Source organism: Oncorhynchus tshawytscha, linkage group LG19, assembly GCF_018296145.1.
Source record: "Oncorhynchus tshawytscha isolate Ot180627B linkage group LG19, Otsh_v2.0, whole genome shotgun sequence".
Lineage (NCBI taxonomy): Eukaryota > Metazoa > Chordata > Actinopteri > Salmoniformes > Salmonidae > Oncorhynchus > Oncorhynchus tshawytscha.
This window is the reverse complement of record NC_056447.1, coordinates 41,190,167-41,211,366: the sequence shown is the minus strand read 5'-3', so window position 1 is coordinate 41,211,366 and position 21,200 is coordinate 41,190,167. Positions and strand designations below refer to the sequence as shown.

Below are 21,200 nucleotides of genomic sequence, written 5' to 3'. Positions count from 1 at the left end.
GGAACTTAAAACGTTCCACCTTCTCCACTGTTGTCCCGTCGATGTGGATAGAGGAGTACTCCCTCTGCTGTTTCCTGAAGTCCACGATCATCCCCTTTGGTTTGGTTGACGTTGAGTGAGAGGTTGTTTTCCTGACACCACACCCCGAGTGCCCTCACCTCCTCCCTGTAGGCCGTCTCATCATTGTTGGTAATCAAGCCTCTACTGTTGAAACGTCTGCAAACTTGATAATTGAGTTGTAGGCGTGCATTGCCACGCAGTCATGGGTGAACAGGGAGTACAGGAGGGGGCTGAGCACGCACCCCTGTGGGGCCCTAGTGTTGAGGGTCAGCAAAGTGGAGATGTTGTTTCCTACCTTCACCACCTGGGGGCGGTCTGTCAGAAAGTCCAGGACCCAATTGCACAGGGCGGGGTTGAGACCCAGGGCCTCAACCTTGGAGGGTACTATGGTGTTGAATGCTGAGCTGTAATCAATGAACAGCATTCTTACATTGGTATTCCTCTTGTCCAGATGGAATAGGGCAGTGTGCAGTGTGATGGCGATTGCATCGTCTGTGGACCTATTGGGGCGATAAGAAACTTAAAGTGAGTCTAGGGTGAATGTAAGGTTGAGGTGATATGATCCTTGGTCTCTCCAAGCACTTCATGATGACAAAAGTGACTGCTACGGTGCGATAGTCATTTAGTTCAGTTACCTTTGCTTTCTTGGGGACAGGAATAATGGTGGCCATCTTGAAGCATGTGGGGAACAGCAGACCGGTATAGGGACAAATTGAATATGTCCGTAAACACACCAGCCAGCTGGTCTGCGCATGCTCTGAGGACACAGCTAGGGATGACTTCTGGGCCGGCAGCCTTGTGAGGGTTAGCACGTTTAAATGTCTTACATCGGCCACAGAGAAGGAGAGCTCACAGTCCTTGGTAACAGGCTGCGTCGGTAGCACTGTATTATCCTCAAAGCGGGCCGTCGGTGTCCGTGACAGGCCGTGACATCGGTCAATAATGGCGCCGAAGAGGATGGCTGCAGTTTTACGGTCTCCTAACCAACTGTGCTATTTTGTGTTTTTTTTTCACATTGTTTCTAACCTATTTTGTACATAATGTTGCTGCTACAGTCTCTTATGACTGAAAAGAGCTTCTGGATATCAGAACAGCGATTACTCACCTCGAACTGGACAAAGTTCTTGTCTTTAATGAGTCTGACGCGAAGGATGTACTGCTTCTCCTAGACCAGGCACAAATTCCCATAATTTGCGTGTAGAAAATATGGAAATACAGGGGGTGGAGATCGGGGTGCCTTGTGAGAATATGTTGGCAACTGGGTAACCCACCTCTACCATCCATTCTATTGAAGCAATTAGGCCCGAGGGGGTGTGGGATATGGCCTATATACCCTGGCTAAGGGCTGTTCCTAGGCACGACGCAACACGGAGTGGTACATTGGCCATATACCACAAACCCCTGAGGTGCCTTACTGCTACTATAAACTGGTTGCCAACGTAATTACAGCAGTAAAAATAAATGTTGTCATACCCGTGGTATACGGCTGTCAACCAAATCACTCTGTTCAAGACTATCCTACCAACAGGACATTAAAAACTGTAATATCTTATGTTTTACAGAGTCGTTGCTGAACGACGACAGGGATAATATACAGTTGGTTGGGTTTTCCATGCATTGGCAGGACAGGACAGCTACGTCTGGTAAGACGAGGGGTGTGTGTGTGTGTGTGTGTGTGTGTGTGTGTGTGTGTGTGTGTGTGTCAATAACAGCTGGTCCAATGTCTAATATTAAGGAAGTCTCGAGGTACTGCTAGCCTGAGAAAAAGTACCTCATTATAAGCTGTAGACCACACTAATTGCCAAGAGATTTCTCATCTATATTATTCGTAGCGGTCCATCTACCACCACAAATGATGCTGGCACTCGACTGCACTCAACGAGCTGTGTAAGGCCATAAGCAAACAAGAAAATGCACATCCAGAAGTTGCGCTCCTAGTGGCCGGGGACATTAATGCAGGCACACTTAAATCCGTTTGAACTAATATCTACCAGTGTGTCACATGTGCAACTAGAGGAAATATATATATTTTTTAAACTCTAGACCACCTTTACTCCACATACAGAGACGCATTCAAAGCGCTCCCTCGACCGGATGCTATGACACAAGACTGTTATGCTACAACTCAATTTCTTGAACTGCATTGTTCAAATACAAATTTGATAACCGACACATCTGTAGTTGTATAGCTAATCTACATGTTTTGGAATGAGGCTGAGAGAAATTTATATTTTTAAAGCTAATTTCCTGCATCTCTACAACTGACCCGTTTTAGGAATCTAGGCATACGTCGCACATCACTTGACAGAAGGCACATTTGAACTTTTATTTATCGTAATGCACTTGTCAGAAACGCAAACTTTCATGTGCCTTAACCAACTTTTACTCCATCTGTAAATACAAATAAAATGGTTAAAATTAAGAGCCTAGATGGTTTAGACACAGAAATAGACATGGCTAGCAGGAAGGTTCCTGATTGGCTGAGATAATGGATGGGCAGGACATGCCGGGAGATAAGTTTAGATTGGTCTGCTATGTAGCATGCTTCTGTCTACAACGTGAGCTGCTCAGAATGTGCTGACAATCCTTTGTAGTCTTTTTTGAAAGATGCAGTATAAGATTAGCCCTCGAGAGGTTTCTACTTTTCTTATCAATATTGAGGCCCTGAATTTAGCAGGCGCTATTGACAGATCAGTTGGAAAAAGTTGTAATGGGCTACTTTCTGCACATGCCACGGTCAGTATGAACCATAATGACTTGACAACGCTGGCTAAACAAGATGTAACTACAAACGAAATGGAGTTAAATGGTTCTAGTCTGCCGTGAAGCGTTCATCCATGTATACAAGTAAGAGTATAGCTACATTCAGATATAAGTTTAAAATGTCAGAAAGTCATTTTCATTGCAAGCTAAAGAATACTGTTAACCAACAAGCGAATGTTAGTTTGCTGGCTCGCTAACGTTATGTATATGATCTGTGTAGTATTATTACCAGAAATCCATTTGCATGGCTAGTTATAGCCTAATGTTCACTAGCTAGCTAACACTGAACCAAGTTGGTTAGTTTGAACTAGATGCAGATTCATAAAACAGCTATGACAATCAGTTTGTATTGGTGGTAGTAGCATAAATTGGCATAATCCTGGTTTATTGTTTAGCTAACTAGCTAAATGTCAAAAACAAAGACTCCACTTGCCAGAGGATTACAGGACCCATCAAGTTAACCAGGTGTGTCTGGGGGTGAATACAGCCAATCTATTGTATTTCATGAACATGTGTACACGTCTAAACAACAGTGACCCCTCCACTAAGCTGGATGTGGCTGGTGGGGAAGAGGTATAGCATTTCTTTCACATGACCCATCAATTTAGACAAGTGTGTCTGGGTAAGCATCATCTAATAATTACAAAATACTTATCTGGAAATTTTCAGTTTTTGATATTGTTACAATTCAAGTAGCCATTTCCCTGTACCATTTACATATTCTGTATCCTGTGCATGTGACAAACTTTAAGTTGAAATTGGGTTTCTATTTCAGGAAAAACATCTTGCTTTCCAATGTTAGTCAGAAAGGATCTTGTTCAAAGCACTATCAGTGCTGGATTGTGGTGATATTGTCTATATCCAGGGCTCAGCAAGTACCTTACATTCTGGACACTGTATCATGGAGCTTTAAAATGTATTACAAATGCTGGATCACTCACCCATCACTGTGATTTGTATGCTATGGTGCAATGGACCCCTCTCTCCACCAGGAGGCTAAGGCACTGGCACACTTGTGTACAAAGCATTGATGGGACAACTGCCTTTGTATCTATGTTCTTTACTGACCAGATCAGTCACTCAATACAGTCTTTGTTCACAGTCGCTGCTGTCCTTGTCTATTTTTAAGACTGATCGACAACACTGTTTGTGATAACTGCAGTTTCTGATCTTCAATTGTATCAGTAATTTGTGTATTTTTCTGTAATATTTTATGGACACGATGCCATTTCCCTGTTTTGCCTTTTTTTTTTTTTACATGTATTTAACTAGGCAAGTCAGTATTGGGATAGGGGGCAGCATTTTCACTTTTGGATGAAAAGCGTGCCCAGAGTAAACTGCTGGTTACAGTCCCAGATGCTAATATATGCATATTATTAGTAGTATTGGATAGAAAACAATTTGAGTTTCGAAATAAAAGTAGAGACTCACAGCTAGAACATGGTATATCATGCACTGTAGTTGTAGAACAATGCGAAAGTACTGTTGCTTTGAAAGTTGCTAAACTTGTAACCCCACTCTTGAGAAAATGGCCCTTGAATGTTTTGGTACACCTACTAGAGAACTTTTCTTTGTTTACACCCATTGAGCATTGTTCACACCCATCTCTTTGATTCACATGAGGCCATGTGCTAAACAGAGTGAGTACAGTAGTGTTCAAAACAATCAAAGATTAAGACTAAAGGCTGGTTTATACTACGTCTATCGACATGTCTGTTGTCTATTGTTGTCTGACAAACTTGTTGTCATTATTAAAAAGTATAAAACAGAAAACGACAGGCTCCATGACATCAGCAGCCTGGTCATCCAAAATAGCATAACTGGATGAATTAAATTAGCATAAATATCAATCTAGCAAACCAGGCAACTTTCAAAACAATGTTTAGGTTAGATTCGAGCTTGTTAGCTAGCTAGTCAGTTCAAATAATGACCATGTCATAGCTGACAACTTTTTAAAATTGAACTCATGTATTCATTACTACAGGAAAGGAAAAAAAAAAAAAAAAAAAAAAATCACAACAAGATCCTTATTGACTAGTTAATGGCAAGCTAATTACAGAAAATAACACGGTTCTGAGTGACAAAATAAAAGCAGGGCATTCTACGGAGGAATTTTAGAACGTGGACCCTGTCTTGTTGGCCTAATGTTCTATCCTAATTTGAGTTTGGTGAAGGTCATGTTGTTCGTCACAATACCGTCTTCGGTAAACACTATATCAAATAAAATCAAGTTTATTTGTCACATGCACAGGATACAGAAAGTGTAAACAGTACAGTGAAATGGTTACTTGTATAGTGGAGTCTTTAGACATGTGGCTAGCTAGCTAAACAATGACCCATAATCCCAAATCATAACATTACTACCCTAAATAAATCTGCCAACTAGGTTCAATGTTAGCTAACATTAGGCTATAACTAGCAATGCAAAAGGCTGATATACGAATAATATAGTACACAGATCATACACGTAATGTTAGCGAGCCAGCCAGCTAACATTAGCTAGCGAACAGTACGATTTAACTTGCAATGAAAACGACAAAATTAGAAGAAACGTATAAGCGGAAAAATATGCCGTTTTATAGCAACAGTACCCACAAAACACCAGTCTCAACATCAACAGTGAAGGGGCGACTCTGGGATGCTGGCCTTCTAGGCAGAGCTGCAAAGAAAAAGCCATATAGCAGACTGGCCAATAAAAAGAAAATATTAAAATGGGCAAAACACAGACACTGGACAGAGGAACTCTGCCTAGAAGGCCAGCATCCCGGAGTCGCCTCTTCAATGTTGACGTTGAGACTAGTGTTTTGCGGGTACTATTTAATGAAGCTGCCAGTTGAGGACTTGTGAGGCGTCTGTTTCTCAAACTAAACACTAATGTACTTGTCCTCTTGCTCAGTTGTGCACCGGGGCCTCCCACTCTTTCTATTCTGGTTAGAGCTAGTTTGCGCTGTTCTGTGAAGGGTGTAGTACACAGCGCTGTATGAGATCTTCAGTTTCTTGGCAATTTCTCACATGGAATAGCCTTCATTTCTCAGAACAAGAATAGACTGATGAGTTTCAGAAGAAAGTATTTGTTTCTGGACGTTTTGAGCCTGTAATCGAACCCACAAATGCTGATGCTCCAGATACTCAACTAGTCTAAAGAAGGCCAGCGCAACAGTTTTCAGCTGTGCTAACATAATAGCAGTCCCTTAGACCGCTGCGCCACCCGGGTGGCCCTTGTCATGGAAGTTGACCGAGTTTTGAAATCAACCATGGCATCCCTGACAGAGGGAGAACGATCTGATGATTCTTATGGCATGGAACACTGTCAGTTTGAACTGGAGTGACTTAACAAGCTATACAAAACACAAACAAGAGTACTTTGAGTCTAGCTACATTTTCAGATATTATTTGTTCACCGTCTACAGACATGTCAATAGACATAGTATAAACCAGCCTTTAGTCTTCATCTTTGTTTTGAACACTACTGTACTCACTCTGTTTAGCACATGGCCTCATGTGAATCAAATAGATGGGTGTGAACAATGCTCAATGTAAAAGAAAAGCTCTCTAGTAGGTGTACCAAAACATTCAAGGGCCATTTTCTCAAGAGTGGGGTTACAAGTTGATCAACTTTCAAAGCAGCATTACTTTCTCATTGTTCTACAACTACAGTGCATGATATACCATTTTGAAGCTCTGAGTCTGTTTTTTATTTTTTACATTGGATAAAAGTACAATCTCAAATTTTGGAACATAAGACCGAAGAGAGATGGTGGGTCACAATTTGCATTTCTGTGTAGTACAGATCAGGGACCCATGATGAAATACCTTTACCAGGTGTAAATCCACTTCACTTAATGTAGTTCAATAACCCAAATAAATTATTTCAAAGTCAATATGTCCTGTCATAGCAGACACCCTATTCTTTCTGCAGACATTGTTGAATCTTAATTCAGAGCAGATATTTAACTGAGCTTTTGGAAAACGTAGACAAAGATTTTACTGAAATTCTGTTATTTATCAAACTTCACATCTGCACAGTAAATGTGTGTTTGTAATGTTCCATGTGAACAGTTAAAAGTAGCCCTTGCGCATTCAGTTCAAAGTAGCCCTTGCGCATGGTTTTTGTTTGGCATACATTTTAAGTTGACAAATCTGAGACAGCGCAATTCTGTTACTACGGAATTACCCCATCTGGCTAGCCTCAGTGCTATGCCTATGATTTTAGTTCCATCTTAGAACATGTGGCTCTTTCAAGAGCTATGCTCAGTGTTATGATAGCACATGTACAATATACAGTGGGGCAAAAAAGTATTTAGTCAGCCACCAATTGTGCAAGTTCTCCCACTTAAAAAGATGAGAGGCCTGTAATTTTCATCATAGGTACACTTCAACTATGACAGACAAAATGAGGGGGGAAAAAAATCCAGAAAATCACATTGTAGGATTTTTTATGAATTTATTTGCAAATTATGGTGGAAAAATAAGTATTTGGTCAATAACAAAAGTTTCTCAATACTTTGTTATATACCCTTTGTTGGCGATGACAGAGGTCAAACGTTTTCTGTAAGTCTTCACAAGGTTTTCACACACTGTTGCTGGTATTTTGGCCCATTCCTACATGCAGATCTCCTCTAGAGCAGTGAGGTTTTGGGGCTGTTGCTGGGCAACACAGACTTTCAACTCCCTCCAAAGATTTTCTATGGGGTTGAGATCTGGAGACTGGCTAGGCCACTCCAGGACCTTGAAATGCTTCTTACGAAGCCACTCCTTCGTTGCCCGGGCGGTGTGTTTGGGATCATTTTCAAGCTGAAAGACCCAGCCACGTTTCATCTTCAATGCCCTTGCTGATGGAAGGAGGTTTCCACTCAAAATCTCACGATACATGGCCCTATTCATTCTTTACTTTACAACGATCAGTCGTCCTGGTCCCTTTGCAGAAAAACAGCCCCAAAGCATGACGTTTCCTCCCCCATGCTTCACAGTAGGTATGGTGTTCTTTGGATGCAACTCAGCATTCTTTGTCCTCCAAACACAACGAGTTGAGTTTTTACCAAAAAGTTATATTTTGGTTTCATCTGACCATATGACATTCTCCCAATCTTCTTCTGGATCATCCAAATGCTCTCTAGCAAACTTCAGACGGGCCTGGACACGTACTGGCTTAAGCAGGGGGACACGTCTGGCACTGCAGGATTTGAGTCCCTGGTGGCGTAGTGTGTTACTGATGGTAGGTTTTGTTACTTTGGTCCCAGCTCTCTGCAGGTCATTCACTAGGTCCCCCCGTGTGGTTCTGGGATTTTTGCTCACCATTCTTGTGATCATTTTGACCCCACGGGGTGAGATCTTGCATGGAGCCCCAGATCGAGGGAGATTACCAGTGGTCTTGTATGTCTTACATTTCCTAATAATTGCTCCCACGGTTGATTTCTTCAAACCAAGCTGCTTACCTATTGCAGATTCAGTCTTCCCAGCCTGGTGCAGGTCTACAATTTTGTTTCTGGTGTCCTTTGACAGCTCTTTGGTCTTGGCCATAGTGGAGTTTGGAGTGTGACTGTTTGACGTTGTGGACAGGTGTCTTTTATACTGATAACAAGTTCAAACAGGTGCCATTAATACAGGTAACGAGTGGAGGACAGAGGAACCTATTAAAGAAGAAGTTACAGGTTTGTGAGAGCCAGAAATCTTGCTTGTTTGTAGGTGACCAAATACTTATTTTCCACCATAATTAGCTAATAAATTAATTTTAAAATCCTACAATGTGATTTTCTGGATTTTTTTTCCTCATTTGGTCTGTCATAGTTGAAGTGTACCTATGATGAAAATTACAGGCCTCTCATCTTTTTAAGTGGGAGAACTTGCACAATTGGTGGCTGACTAAATACTTTTTTGCCCCACTGTACATATGTACATGTAGGATAACAAAAACATATCTGTGTGTAGCCTTGGAAACGAGAGAGAGAGGGAGTGTATGAGTGTGTAGGCTTGTTGTGAATGTAAGTCTGTGTCCGTGTGTGTACTGTAGGTTAACATGAGGACTTTTGGTTCTAATCTGGTCCCCCTCCTTCCGTCAACAGGGGGACACGGAGATCCTGTGTCACGCTCCCTGGCACTTCCTGGTCCCATGACAGCAAGCCCCTGGGCCCCATCTATCAGTGGCAGACTGCACTTTGATCACACTTCAAACCTGGGGCCGTCCGGGGGAGCCAGGGCCCAGCCCAGCAGAGCAGTCCTGGATTAACACCATCCCACTCCACCTTTGAAGTGCCACTCGGCAGCTCAGATGGCAAAGGAAAGGGAATTAGTGTGGGGTGTGTGCCCTTTCTTCAGTGTGACGACGATCCCTCTGTGGGCTCACCGTTAATCAAGTGGAGTGTGTTTTAAGGGCCGTGATGAGGGACACACACTGCAGCTGGAGCTCTCCTGCAAGGAGCTCAAACTGCTGGGATCAAACACACAGCAAAAACACGCTCTACACCCCAAGGAACCACTTACACTAGGTCAACCCAATGATCTGCACATGGTACAGATAGAACATGGATAAGACAAAGATATGCCTGTCCATCTTTGTCAACAATCCAAATCAAAGGGTTGACAGACTTATCACCAAGGAACTAAAACTTGACAAAGCAGCCTGGTAAACACTCCTTAGGGGAGTCAAATGCTTGAAGGATGATTGGAAGGTGAGTCAATGCTCAGTCAAGGGTGTGTCACATCCTCTAAAGTGCACCTTCAACCCCTTTAGCACTGTCAAAGGCTTTGCTGTAGCTTGCTACGGTAGGGTAGCTGGCCAGTGTGTGTGTGTGGCTATGCCTCAGGTGTCGCTTGCAGCGTCACACTTGGAATACAGGGTCAGAGGTTGGCTTCTGGCATTATGACCCACAGCAGAGGAACCCCTAAGCTCTGCCATGAGCAAATCACTGGTGTCAAAACTGCCATAATATGGGATTGGCCCATTGTTGACTGAAAATATGTCCCGTGTTACAGTCAGCAGAGCCATTGACATGTCCTTTGTTACACAATGTCAATGGCTCTGACTAACACAGGACATATTTTCACTCAACGATGGGCCAATTACCATTCAAAGGAATGGACTTCAGTTTGTGTGCTGCAGCCATGAGCCTCTTGCGTCAAGAGAAAAAACACCCACACAATTCACAAACATTTGCTGATGATTACGTAAACAGAGCCTCTGTGGTGGGTTAACACAGCAGGTTGATTGAATGTGTGCACAAAGGTCCCAGAGCTCCTCGCTCAGCAGGCCAGCAGATAACCCAGGTAGAGCCAGGGAGGCCCAGTGTCAAAGGCCACTGCTCATTTAAAGCATTCACCATAGAGCCACGCTACAAAGAAAACAGAACACATGCTCAGTCAGTGATTCTACAAGACAGTCAACAGAAGAGTCTGAGTAGACTGGCGGATGCATTTGAAGATATAAGAAAAGCGCCCAGTTCTCCCAATCAATGCTCGTGTCCCAACGACAATGTGTGGCCTTGTGTGATAAGTCCTGTCACTGGGGCTGTATCTGATGGCTCCAGAGCTCCAGCAGACGCATGGAGGCCATGTTATCAGGGCTGGCTTCTCTGCAGAGCCTCACTGCAGATACTTTCCATGCCAATGCCATTAACAGCTCCAGGAGGGGTTCAAGCAGGCAGTTAGAGGGAGGAGGTTGGGAGGCCTGCCTTCATTGTGTGAAGGCTATTCTCACTTACCTTCCCACTCCTCCTCTTACATGGCTCCTACAGGAGCCATCAATTGACAACAACACTCAAACCTCCCCTCCCACGCGACACGTAGCAAGGCACACCATAACACAGGAAGACGCCCTCGCATCCTCAGGATGTGCCATGCATTTGCTCCAGAGAGCATTGAGATACAGTCTCATACCTGACCTTGAGAAGAACCAAAGATCGATAAATAAGTTGGATGCCTGCATACCACCTATCTGGATGCATAGTGAGTTGGTTGGAGCTCTGGTGATAGGATCGCCCATCTCGCACTTACTGCTGTGAAACCCTGGGGCCACATTCTGACATATTCAATACATGATGGCCTCTGTGCTACCTGGTTATGGTCTCCATTTGGCCCCTGAAAACAACAACGACAAAACTGTTTACATGTGAATCTTGATTGTATTTATTAGGATTCCCATTAGGCGACACCTAGTAAAGGACCCATCTACCACTTTGCCATTGGTAATCTACAGCGTCATACAACACAGGGAAAACAAGGAGGCACACACATAGCAACTGCTGATTCCCATGGTCACTCAAGTAGGAGAGCCAGCTGTGTTTCATTGCAGTCTCAATGTCATTGCAGTCTCAATGTCACGGCCAGTCGGCCAGGTGTGACAGTTGGCTGTGCTGGCGAGGGGAGAGAGGGGGCTGGGCTTGGGAGACTGAAGTTCGACAGATCCTTCCCGGGCTGAGCTCACTGCCGTGCAGACACAAGAGCCCCCTGGGTGAGGATCATTAAGCACAGGAGATGGGAGGCGAGCAGCCTCATTCCTCCACAGCCACACGGGTAAACACATACACTTCCTCTCAGAGCTAGAGTTTCCTGCTTTACGCTGACAACCCAGTGGTCTCATTTCCCAACCATATCACACATCCTACACCAACACACACGGCCCATTAACATTTAGCCTGCTGGCCCTACAGAGGAAAAAACTGTTTGACCAATGTGGTGGTTGGAGGAGGGACCCTTGGGACGTCCAACTGATGTCACCTCATTGAAATTTAAAATGGTTACGGTTAGGTACGTCCCAAGGATCCCTGATAGCTATAACCCGAGTGCGCAATGAGCTGGGGAAAACACCACGAGGCAAATGGGAGAGCAGGGGTGGGACTAGAAGTGCAGCAACATGAGTTTGGCACAGAGAATGCACAAAAGCAGAGACAACAGAACGGTGAGACAGGAGAGCGGGAATGAGAAACTAAAAACAACAGTACAGAAAAAAAACTTGCATAAGGAACATTATGTTGCCTACTAAAGACAGGGGAACACTGACTATTCAAAACATATCACAGAGAAGGGCATGCTTGACAGAACCATTTCGAAGAGCCCTTTACAAAACAGGCGATAAGTACTCCAACTAACAACTGCTAAGACCCAACAGGTGTATCTGACTGAGTCTTTGTTTCAGACTGACTACACCCTCTAAGCACTCGAGCTTTTGCCCATATACACCATCTCCTCCTCCCTTAGCCTCAGGTCCCTCAAGTCTCACCCAATCTGCACCTCCCACACAAACAGTAACCCCCCCTCTCCCAGTCTGAGTCTGTGGGGTGACACTCCCGCTGGTTAATGCCCCCCCTCCTCACACACTCTCCACTTGCACACACTCTCCCCAATGCTCAGAACACCATATTTCCCACCCCGCTCTTACCTGCTCAAAGTGTTATGTTGCATCACACTGTACTGAGACTGGGATGTAAACACGTCTGCCAGCCGCACTAAATACATATTAGTTTGCCTTAGGTTGTTAGCTGGCTTTCAAGGAATCCCCCTAGACAAGACCTGATTCTCAGAAGCTCATAAGAAAGTACCCTCTACTCTGTTCGTTCTTCTCTACAAGCCAAAATAAGGTGAGCCCTTGAAAGAGCAGACCAGTTAGGGTAGAGGCCGTCCCCAGACTGGAGACAGAGAGAGGGAGCCATGGGGAGCAGCAACAATAGAGTTGGCTGAAACAAACCCCAGTGTATGTGCCCCCCACCCCCCAGCTCCCCATGTGAAACCATCTGATGCATGTACTGCTGCTTCACTTGTCAATCACAGCTGGGGGAGGGGAGAGTCAGCTCTTACAATGTGCCTGGGTTTGGTAGTTAGAGAGGCATAGTGCATGTGAAGGACTAAGAATGTGTGTATTTATGAGGGATCCACAACCTTGAGGGGTGACAGCAGGGTGTGAAAAAGATTGGGCTTGGGGTTAGCCAACATGGCCATGTGAGGTTCGCATGTGTGACACTTTGATAGGATGAGCAGTGGAGGGTTGTGCTGGGAGAGTTTGTGGTGTGTAGCGCAGCAGAGCTAAGGGAGAACTCCGGGTGGAGGATTCGGCAATATAATATTATAAAACAAACTGGGCTGATGAAAGGCTCATTGTTGTTGTGTGTGTGGGGGGTCCTTTCTCCTTTTGGGGCTGACAAAAGAGTTGTGCAGGCCAGGGTTAAAAGGTAAAGATATTCAGGATGAACGCAGCAACCACTTATCCTTTTCAAGATGCAGCGTTGCGCTGGCTGCAACATGGCCCGCTGACCCTTCCTTTATTGACAGCGCAGATCCCACAGCCAATGTTCACTTCCTCCCAAAAACCCCAGGAGCTCCGCTGAGGACGGCCCCTTTCAGATCAATGCCCCCAATTCAACACAGACTCAGCAGGATTTAGCTAAAGCGTGCTGCCCGTCTCTGACATATAATCCACACAGTGAATTAGTGGGTACCAGAGGGCCCTGTCTAAACTTGGGGAACATCCCAAACCACTATAGATCCTTCTCCCTAATCCATTTACTTTTAGTCAAGAGGCCTTGCTCACTCAGCTCCCCATTCTGCCAGATCTAATAGGACTAAATCTTCTTTTACAAATCAGGCGCAGGCCTGGGAAGAATAGAAGCCCCCCCCCCCAGTCCAGAAAGGCTGCAGCAGCACCCAGTCAGCAGCACCTCCACCCTCCAGGGGGAAGGCAAAGAAAGAGCCACCATCTGGGATTTAGTCATGGTGATGCCAGGGCTGGAGTAGCACCGCTCTGGGGGCTGGATGAATAAAGGCTATTCAGCACTGGCACACTGAACATCACAACCCAAGTTGGTCGGGGAGACTCCCTAAGAACGAGAGGAGGGCTGGCTGTCACGGGGACGTGATGAGCAATCAGTACAATATGGAGGCGGGAGTTGGATTAAAAGTAGGCGTTGGAAGTCATTGGAGTGAAATACTTTCAATGGCTTCAGGACAATAAGCAACATACTAGGTTCCCTGTTCATTTCAGTTTGTTGAGAACTGCCAGGTCAAGTGCTGAGGGATCTTCTCTACAGGTAGAGTTGGCTCCAGGTAGGTTGGTTGGCTCCATAGTGACCAGGACCCGTTTCAGTGCATCATCAGTGCAGATAGCACCAGATTTACATTACATCCGCATCCAGCCCTGCAGACTGGCTTCGTCAACCCAGCTCTTAAATAGAGTCACCCTCAATGCATATTAGTACCCGGTCATTATGCCTGTCTTAAGTTTAATAAATGGCCCCAGAAAGAGCCCAATTTCTCTGCTGCTCTCCAGATATCAGACAGCAGATGAAGATGTATGGAATCAGACAAGCTGCACTAAACACCAGCACGACACATATCTCAAGTAGAATGTTGGGCTCAGGTTGGCAGTTCTGGGGGTGGAGGGCACATTCTGGAGGTTTCAGAGGAGGCTCAGAATGCCTGGAGTCTGGGACTTCAGGGCTCATTTCACAGCCACATTGCCAGGAAATCAAGTGTGCCTCCATGGAGACAAAGAAGCAGGGGGACGGCCAGGTTGGCTGGGGCCTCTTCCTGCAGAGTCCCTCTCCCTCCGGCCAGGGGAGACTGGGAGCGACAGTGAAGTGTAACAGGGGAACAATGTGCAAGGAGCCGTTGTGTGAACTTGCCAAGAAAATCTCCATTATCAGCCACCGGAACAGTGGCCCGAAAAAGAAAAGAGCCGCTCGACAACACCACCTTCCCACTGGATCACTGGGTTTGTTAATATCCAGTTGGTAGCGGTTTCACAAAGTACAAAAGTTTGGCTCTGTGACATTCATAAAGGGGCTCCTGAAAAAAAGCCACAGTGAACTCTGCCCACTGAACCATTCCCTCCATCCTGAGCTCTCGCTACCAACAGCTTTATGACCAAGAGACAAGATATTAGAGCCATGCGGAGCTAAAGCAAAGGGCGTAACATACATTCTTCAAGTCAATCCTTACATGTTTGCCTCTCTAGCATGCTGATAATTTCCTCTGAAGAGATGACACTGGTAACAAATAAAACTGTTCTTTATATCCTCTCTACACAAGAAGTGCATTACTCAGAGGCTAGCATACCCTTTCCTCCCATCTGCCAATTCTGACACCTGGGGACAAAACCAGAATAGAAGATTAACAACACCCAATGAATGTGTCAGGGACAGCTGGTTGAAGCTCTCAGTGGCCACAATGTTGACCCTCCTGTCCGTCCAGTGAGACATGCATCGTTGTGTCCACAATGCTGGACGGAGAGAATGTCATGTAATGTTGACACTGCGACCAGGCTCAACCCAAATCACCTGGGCGCTCGATACCAGAGGAAAGACCATTCTGTCAGGGGAATGACAGCCACTTCCAGCATCGCTCCAACCCAACTCTTAGGAAACCCAACCTCAATGCTCACACTGCACAGAGCTAAGTGCCACCAAGACACAGACAGAGCACAAGTACAAACACAGGAAATCAGTATCTAAGATTTTTGGTGGTAGAGTTCAAAGAAACAGTCTGGCTACATCTTCTATATAAAATAATGTTAATCAACTTCTAGAAGTTTGGTGAGACTGGCAAATATTGAATTTCAGAGAAATAGGCTATTTCAATCCAAAATAGGTGTGTGTTAGACTACTTATTGAGACAACGGTGTTCTGAATCCATGTCACTGTAGGTCTGCTTGGTGAAACCATGGTATCTCATGGTATGCAGCATGAATGCAAAATAAAAACGTTTGACAAGATTCCCCCCTCCTGCCTAAACACAGAGCACCAGTGTTCACTGAGCCCCAGGAGGAATCATTCAGAGGAACCCCTCTGTCCTCAAACCTACTGTGAACTATGGAGTTGATCCAAACAGGTCAAACATGGTTAGAACATCCTAGCTGTATAGCCACATATCCTCAAGGCTTCACAGAGATATAATGAGCCTTATAAACTAGATCTTGCATCAGAGAAATGGCCCTAAAAGGCTAAAATATATATAATTAGCTCCTTAAAGGAAAATCTAGTATGGTCTGAGCAACAGTTGATTTAGGCTACATATGTATACACATGCTGGTGACTACAGAAAGAGCTTGAGGTGATCTCCTAAAGCGCTTTCTTTCTCTGTCCAGTGAAACACAGGCCTTCATCTGAGCTGATCATTTACTCTGGCGCGGTCATATGATCACATCCCAGGCAAGGCCACATCAAAGACACTAGATCCTCTTAGACCTGGATTTGTGTGCTATTTACTAACAAGCCATCTGATTTTTTCAGCACAGTCGTTTAAGAGCACACATTAGGGCTAAGCACAAACCAAACGAGGAACAACAGTACCATCCACTAAGCTCTGTTCCATTACAGGCCAGGTAATGAAGCACATAAGATCATCCAGGGCCACAATTCACTGATGGGGCTTAGTTTGTCCCAAATAGTGAGGAAAACTGGCAACCTTTCAGCTCAGTTCCATTTGGGCCAGTGTATAAATAGCCTACCTGTGTAAGATTTTCAGACTAACCTTGCTTGAACAGAGGTTCAATAAAGAAAAATGCAATTCGTAATGTCCAAATGTCAGAGCCCCTAAACATAATGTAACGTGATGCAATGAAAATTGGTTCAGTTGAGAGTGAGATCATGTAGTCCAAGGCTTATACTACCCTGGTCTGTGAAGATGTGACAATGACATTTGATCAGTCTAGGCTTAGATTTGTATTATCATCATCCATTGCATAATTACACAAGAGAGAGCTTGATTCTTTATAAACTGGGAAACAAGAGATTGTCATCTAGCAATTAAGAGTGACAAAATTACAGATTTCAGTATGTACACACTACCTCTTACATAATCCCAATAGCATTTCTGAAATGTAGGTAGGTACATTTTCACCACTTCAAATTATATTTACAGATGTAGAAGTCATTGGCTATATCAATAAATTGAAGAGCTTTAACATTTATTCAGATATATAGCCTACCTTCTACTTTATTATTGACTAGAGCACAATAGAAGTGTGACCTTGGACAACCAAGAGTGCGCCCGATTAAGACGTCAAATCGGTGGGTTTATGGTGAGCATTTGCGCAGGACCAATATGCTATTAAATCTCATTATCATAGATTTCGTTACTGATATGCGTCACGGATTAGGCAATCCATCAAATAAAATGTTTCTTGAAATCAGATACAGTGGCAGCACATGTAATCTGTGTCTAGTGACCCGGTTAAAGATCGATACAATAATTCACGCGCACCCGCGTAAAACTAAACGGTGCAGATCGATCAAACCCGAGTTCTACAGAATCGAGACGTTTGCATCATGATATCGCTAGCGGAAAAAAAACACAATACCAACTTTACTATAAACTAGAGGTGAAGCTTAGACAGCCCCCCCATGCACCGACTCCAATGTACACTTATTTTAGCTTCACATAAAACAAGCATTTGAACGACTGCTTCATAATAGTAACGTTAAAACATTCGAGCGAATGAAAATGCCAGAATGACAAATGTTACCCTGACTACCCCGTCCAGATAGCATGCTAGACAATTAATTCGAAACTCTCGTCATGAACTTGATGAAAACATGGCATCAGTGGATCAAAGGGGAGCAAGATAAAACTACAAGCAGCCTTTATTCACGTGTGATTTCTTTTGAAATTGTGAGTAACGTCAACGCTCTAATCAATTAACGTTATAAGTTACAGAACTAGCTAACGTTATAACTTCGAGCTATTTATGGTGATATAATTAACATGTTGTTTCAAACTATAAACGGTAAGTTAGCTAGGTAACATTTGGACAAAGACGTGCGATTTACTATGACTGGATGGCTGTAAACACGAGCGAAGATTTCACCAAATGAAAACAAACGGTTCACACCACATGGTTCTGTTTGGGCTGGCAAGAACTATCAAAATACAACACACGTCACTTGTTAGCTGACGTTAACTGCATTGCTTGTTATAGCAACAAAGTAATCGTATTTATATCATGAAATTAAACTACCGTTTATTTCAACTGGGACTTAACTGTTTTTCAAACGTTCTGGCTTAGCTAGTAGCTTACTAGCTAACTAGTTAGCAGCTAACTTGGCTAGCGTTAAATAAACACAGATAAGTTCTGAATAGATTAGCTAGCTAGCTAACGTGAGCTAGCTAGTTCTCAACTACCCTACAAAACAAATTCTATTAGCCAAATACGAAGGAAATTGAAATTTAGCAGTCCAAAAATAGAAAACAAAATCTCCCAAATATCTACATGTAATTTCGAGAACTTCTTTACCTCAATTTCAAAGTCTGGTAGGTTGAATGCCGTCCTGAACAGCGAACAGAAATGAGCTATGGCGGGGACTTCCCACCAAGACTGGATCTCTTCCACAGAAATTGTACATCCCTGGAACATTTTCGGACCTTAAATTGTATAACTTTGTTTCTCACATTAGAAATAATTTCCTCAAGGTATCAGTGTAAAATCTCGTTAATTCCTTAAAAATAGGACAAAAGTTGCTGTTGATGTTCCATCCAGTCAGTTGCCATTGCAACCCAGGTCGGAGAGCGCTTGCTACAATCTGTTTCAATCAGAATTTCACAAGCGCTGAACAGATGGGGTGGCGCTACCAGCGTGGCTCGAGGAGGGGTGTTCAGTTAGCTACTTACGCCGTGTATTTAAATATACAAAATCCTGGGTATCATAAATGCTTAGTCACTAAGCATTTATGGTACCCATTAACCTATTTGTTTACATGTAATTATACTCAAATTAAAGTATATTGATACGAAAATTTGATTAGCCGGTTTCTTTGTTTTGTTTACGATGCGGCCATCACCACCTCGACTGATAGACCAGTCCCCATTTAAAGGGAATGCTCGTGAATTCAGAACGGTCTTGCAAAAGCGCTTCTACGGTATATACATAAAAATTGTGTGCGCTTCTTCTGTTGCGCGTCTTCAAGAGTTGAAGAAAGTAAGTGCAGGGCATTTACACTGGATTAAACGTGACCACTGTTTGTTGGATGTTTCTTTTCTTTTTTCCTCCCTGGATCAGTTATGATGAGTTAGGTAATAATATCCTTATTGAACTCTTATTATAGGCTAGCAATTAGCCTTTATATTTAAACTTGTAGTTTATATAAAACCACAGTTAAGTGTAGCTGTATTAGCTTGAAAACCGAGGAAAATGTTTAGAATATATTTGTTTTGTAACGGCAATCTCCAACAAGGGTTTACGTTTAATATGTAAAGCTGTGGCTCCCCCCATCGCAGAAAGAGGAAAGCGCATGAACAGGGGAGAGGTTGTGTGCGGTGATGACAACTGGCCTTAGACACTGTCATTTTGTTTCTCTGAACTGTCATTAATGGGCGGCTATCTTAATGGACTACCAAAATAACATACTATAATTCACCATTTATGTAGGCTACACAATTCGTAAAAGCTTGACAATGGAAAGAAGAGAAACAGCAATCATGCAATTTCCCGGACTACAACATTCTGTTTATCAACATTTTCTATATTGACATATTCACTAGCAAATGGAAACTGCCCTTTGATTGAACCTATCTGTATTCTATTAGGGCTGGGGTTGATTGAGCAGTCACCTCGGGGCTAGTCGGTGGACAGCTATCACAGTGCTGTCGATATTTTGATAGGCTTAGGTCCCCTGGGAGCTGCTGTGCCCCTTCAGTGCTGCCATGTTGCTAGGAGACAGACAAATCCCGACTGCCTGTTGTCCAGTGTGGCTGTGGTCGAGCTTAGGTAGCCTTACTCATTTTAGAACATGGAAGTTGTTCAATGATCCAGGCTCCAGACTATTTCAGAACATCCATTCACAACTCCAATGTGTGTGCCTCATAAAGACTATCCAATACCATTTCATGCAGCCCACTAGCTTTGTCCTAAAATAGGTTGACCATCATTTTAAGATTAAAAGACCATGTATGATGAAAATCAATGAGTCACCTCAGTGAGCATGATCTTTGTCATCACACGTTTCTTTGCACAATTAGGTTAGATTAGAAGTTTAATAGTCACATGTAAAGGGTTGCAGGTGTAATTACAGGGTAATTATGCTCCAACAACGCTGGTCAAAGTGAAATGAAAATAATACAATTAATAATAAAGAATATACATAAATATAATATATACATAGATGATTGTGGAAGCACTCTAGTGGCAAGGGACATTAGTGTGTAAGTACTGTATTAGACTATTCTGAGTACTGTCTGGAAGGGTGCTCTTATAGGACTTTGTGAATCTAAGGCAAGAGCAAAAGTTTGGATGGATTATGCATCCAACCCTAGGTTGGTCAATATCATACCCACAACATTGTCAGTGTTGATTTTTTTCCATTGATCCTCTGGAAACACTTGGCAAGTTTTTGAGACAGGACTCATTGTCTCAATATGGCCTAACATAGGATATTTGGAATACAAATACCTTACATAATCACAGACTACAAAATCCTCTCCATCTGGAGTTAAGGGGAGTCCAGGGTTTGTAACCTGACACCAGGTAGTCTGGGGGCCACATTTACCCACTTCAACAACTGGGGTGTGAGAGCCGCTCTCTCATTGGTGCTTTCTGAAAGTCCTCCTCTCCACAAAAATACCATCCATAATGCTTCCACTCTTTGTAAAACAACCTTTTCATTGTGGAAGAAAATAAACACAATAGGCCTAGATAATGAGATAGCAAACATAAAGACAGGCAATAACAGGGTTGGTAAGCCCTGTGTTGTTATGGCAGTGAACATTTAGTCCAGTCTGTCTCTGCATGTAGAATGTACGCCTGTTTCCACCTGTTTTACAGTCACTCTGACCTTTGTACCACTCCAAAAGATAAGAACAATTATTCTATCAGTTTATATTTTTCTCTTGCAAGTTATGCCCTTTTTACATTTTTCTTTGTACTGTAATGTGACAACAGATTGTAACACAAAATAAGAAATGTTTGTGTAAAAGTGATATTTACTTTTATGAAAAACTACTGCTGGGATGCAAGTATTTGCCATTGATGTGACTAATTATCAATGTCAGAAGTTGTAGTCCCATTAACATAAATCAATACTAAAAATCAATACTCATATAAATCAGATAGTTGGAGCAGAGCAGGGTGGAGCTTGTGCTGCTTGACTACCATTGCTGCACACATTGTTGAAGTGAAAGGAAAGTGGACAGCATGATCCTGCTAGTGGGATGCACTGACAGGGGTAAGTTCCCCACTGCTGTCTTTCTCATGATAAAAACCTATTTTTCAGACAAAAATGAGCTATGTTGTCTGAGCTGGATGATCTGGTGCAGTTTGAAGCAGTTGGGGTTTGGGGGGGTGTTGAAGTTGGCATGGGGTAAAGACTCTTGTCTGCGTTTTTGGCAGGGGACTAGTGTGAATGGAACGGAGCTGAAAGAAAGTTTCACAGAGCGGCTCAGTGAAAGGCATGTGCAGAATG

At 43.4% G+C, this 21,200-nt stretch overlaps 1 protein-coding gene across 2 annotated transcripts in view; it reads right to left on the bottom strand.

Moving 5' to 3' along the window:
• LOC112218773 (cat eye syndrome critical region protein 2) overlaps positions 1-18,364 on the bottom strand; it is a 49,678-nt gene extending 31,314 nt beyond the window's left edge. The window contains exon 1 of one of the 2 annotated variants that reach the window (XM_024379895.2): positions 18,041-18,364. In XM_024379895.2, coding sequence (XP_024235663.1) covers positions 18,041-18,160 — 120 coding nt within the window. In that variant the 5' untranslated portion in view covers positions 18,161-18,364. The remainder of the gene's footprint in view (positions 1-18,040) is intronic. The other variant, XM_024379894.2, reaches the window with a different exon arrangement.
• Between the last annotated feature and the right edge of the window lie 2,836 nt (positions 18,365-21,200).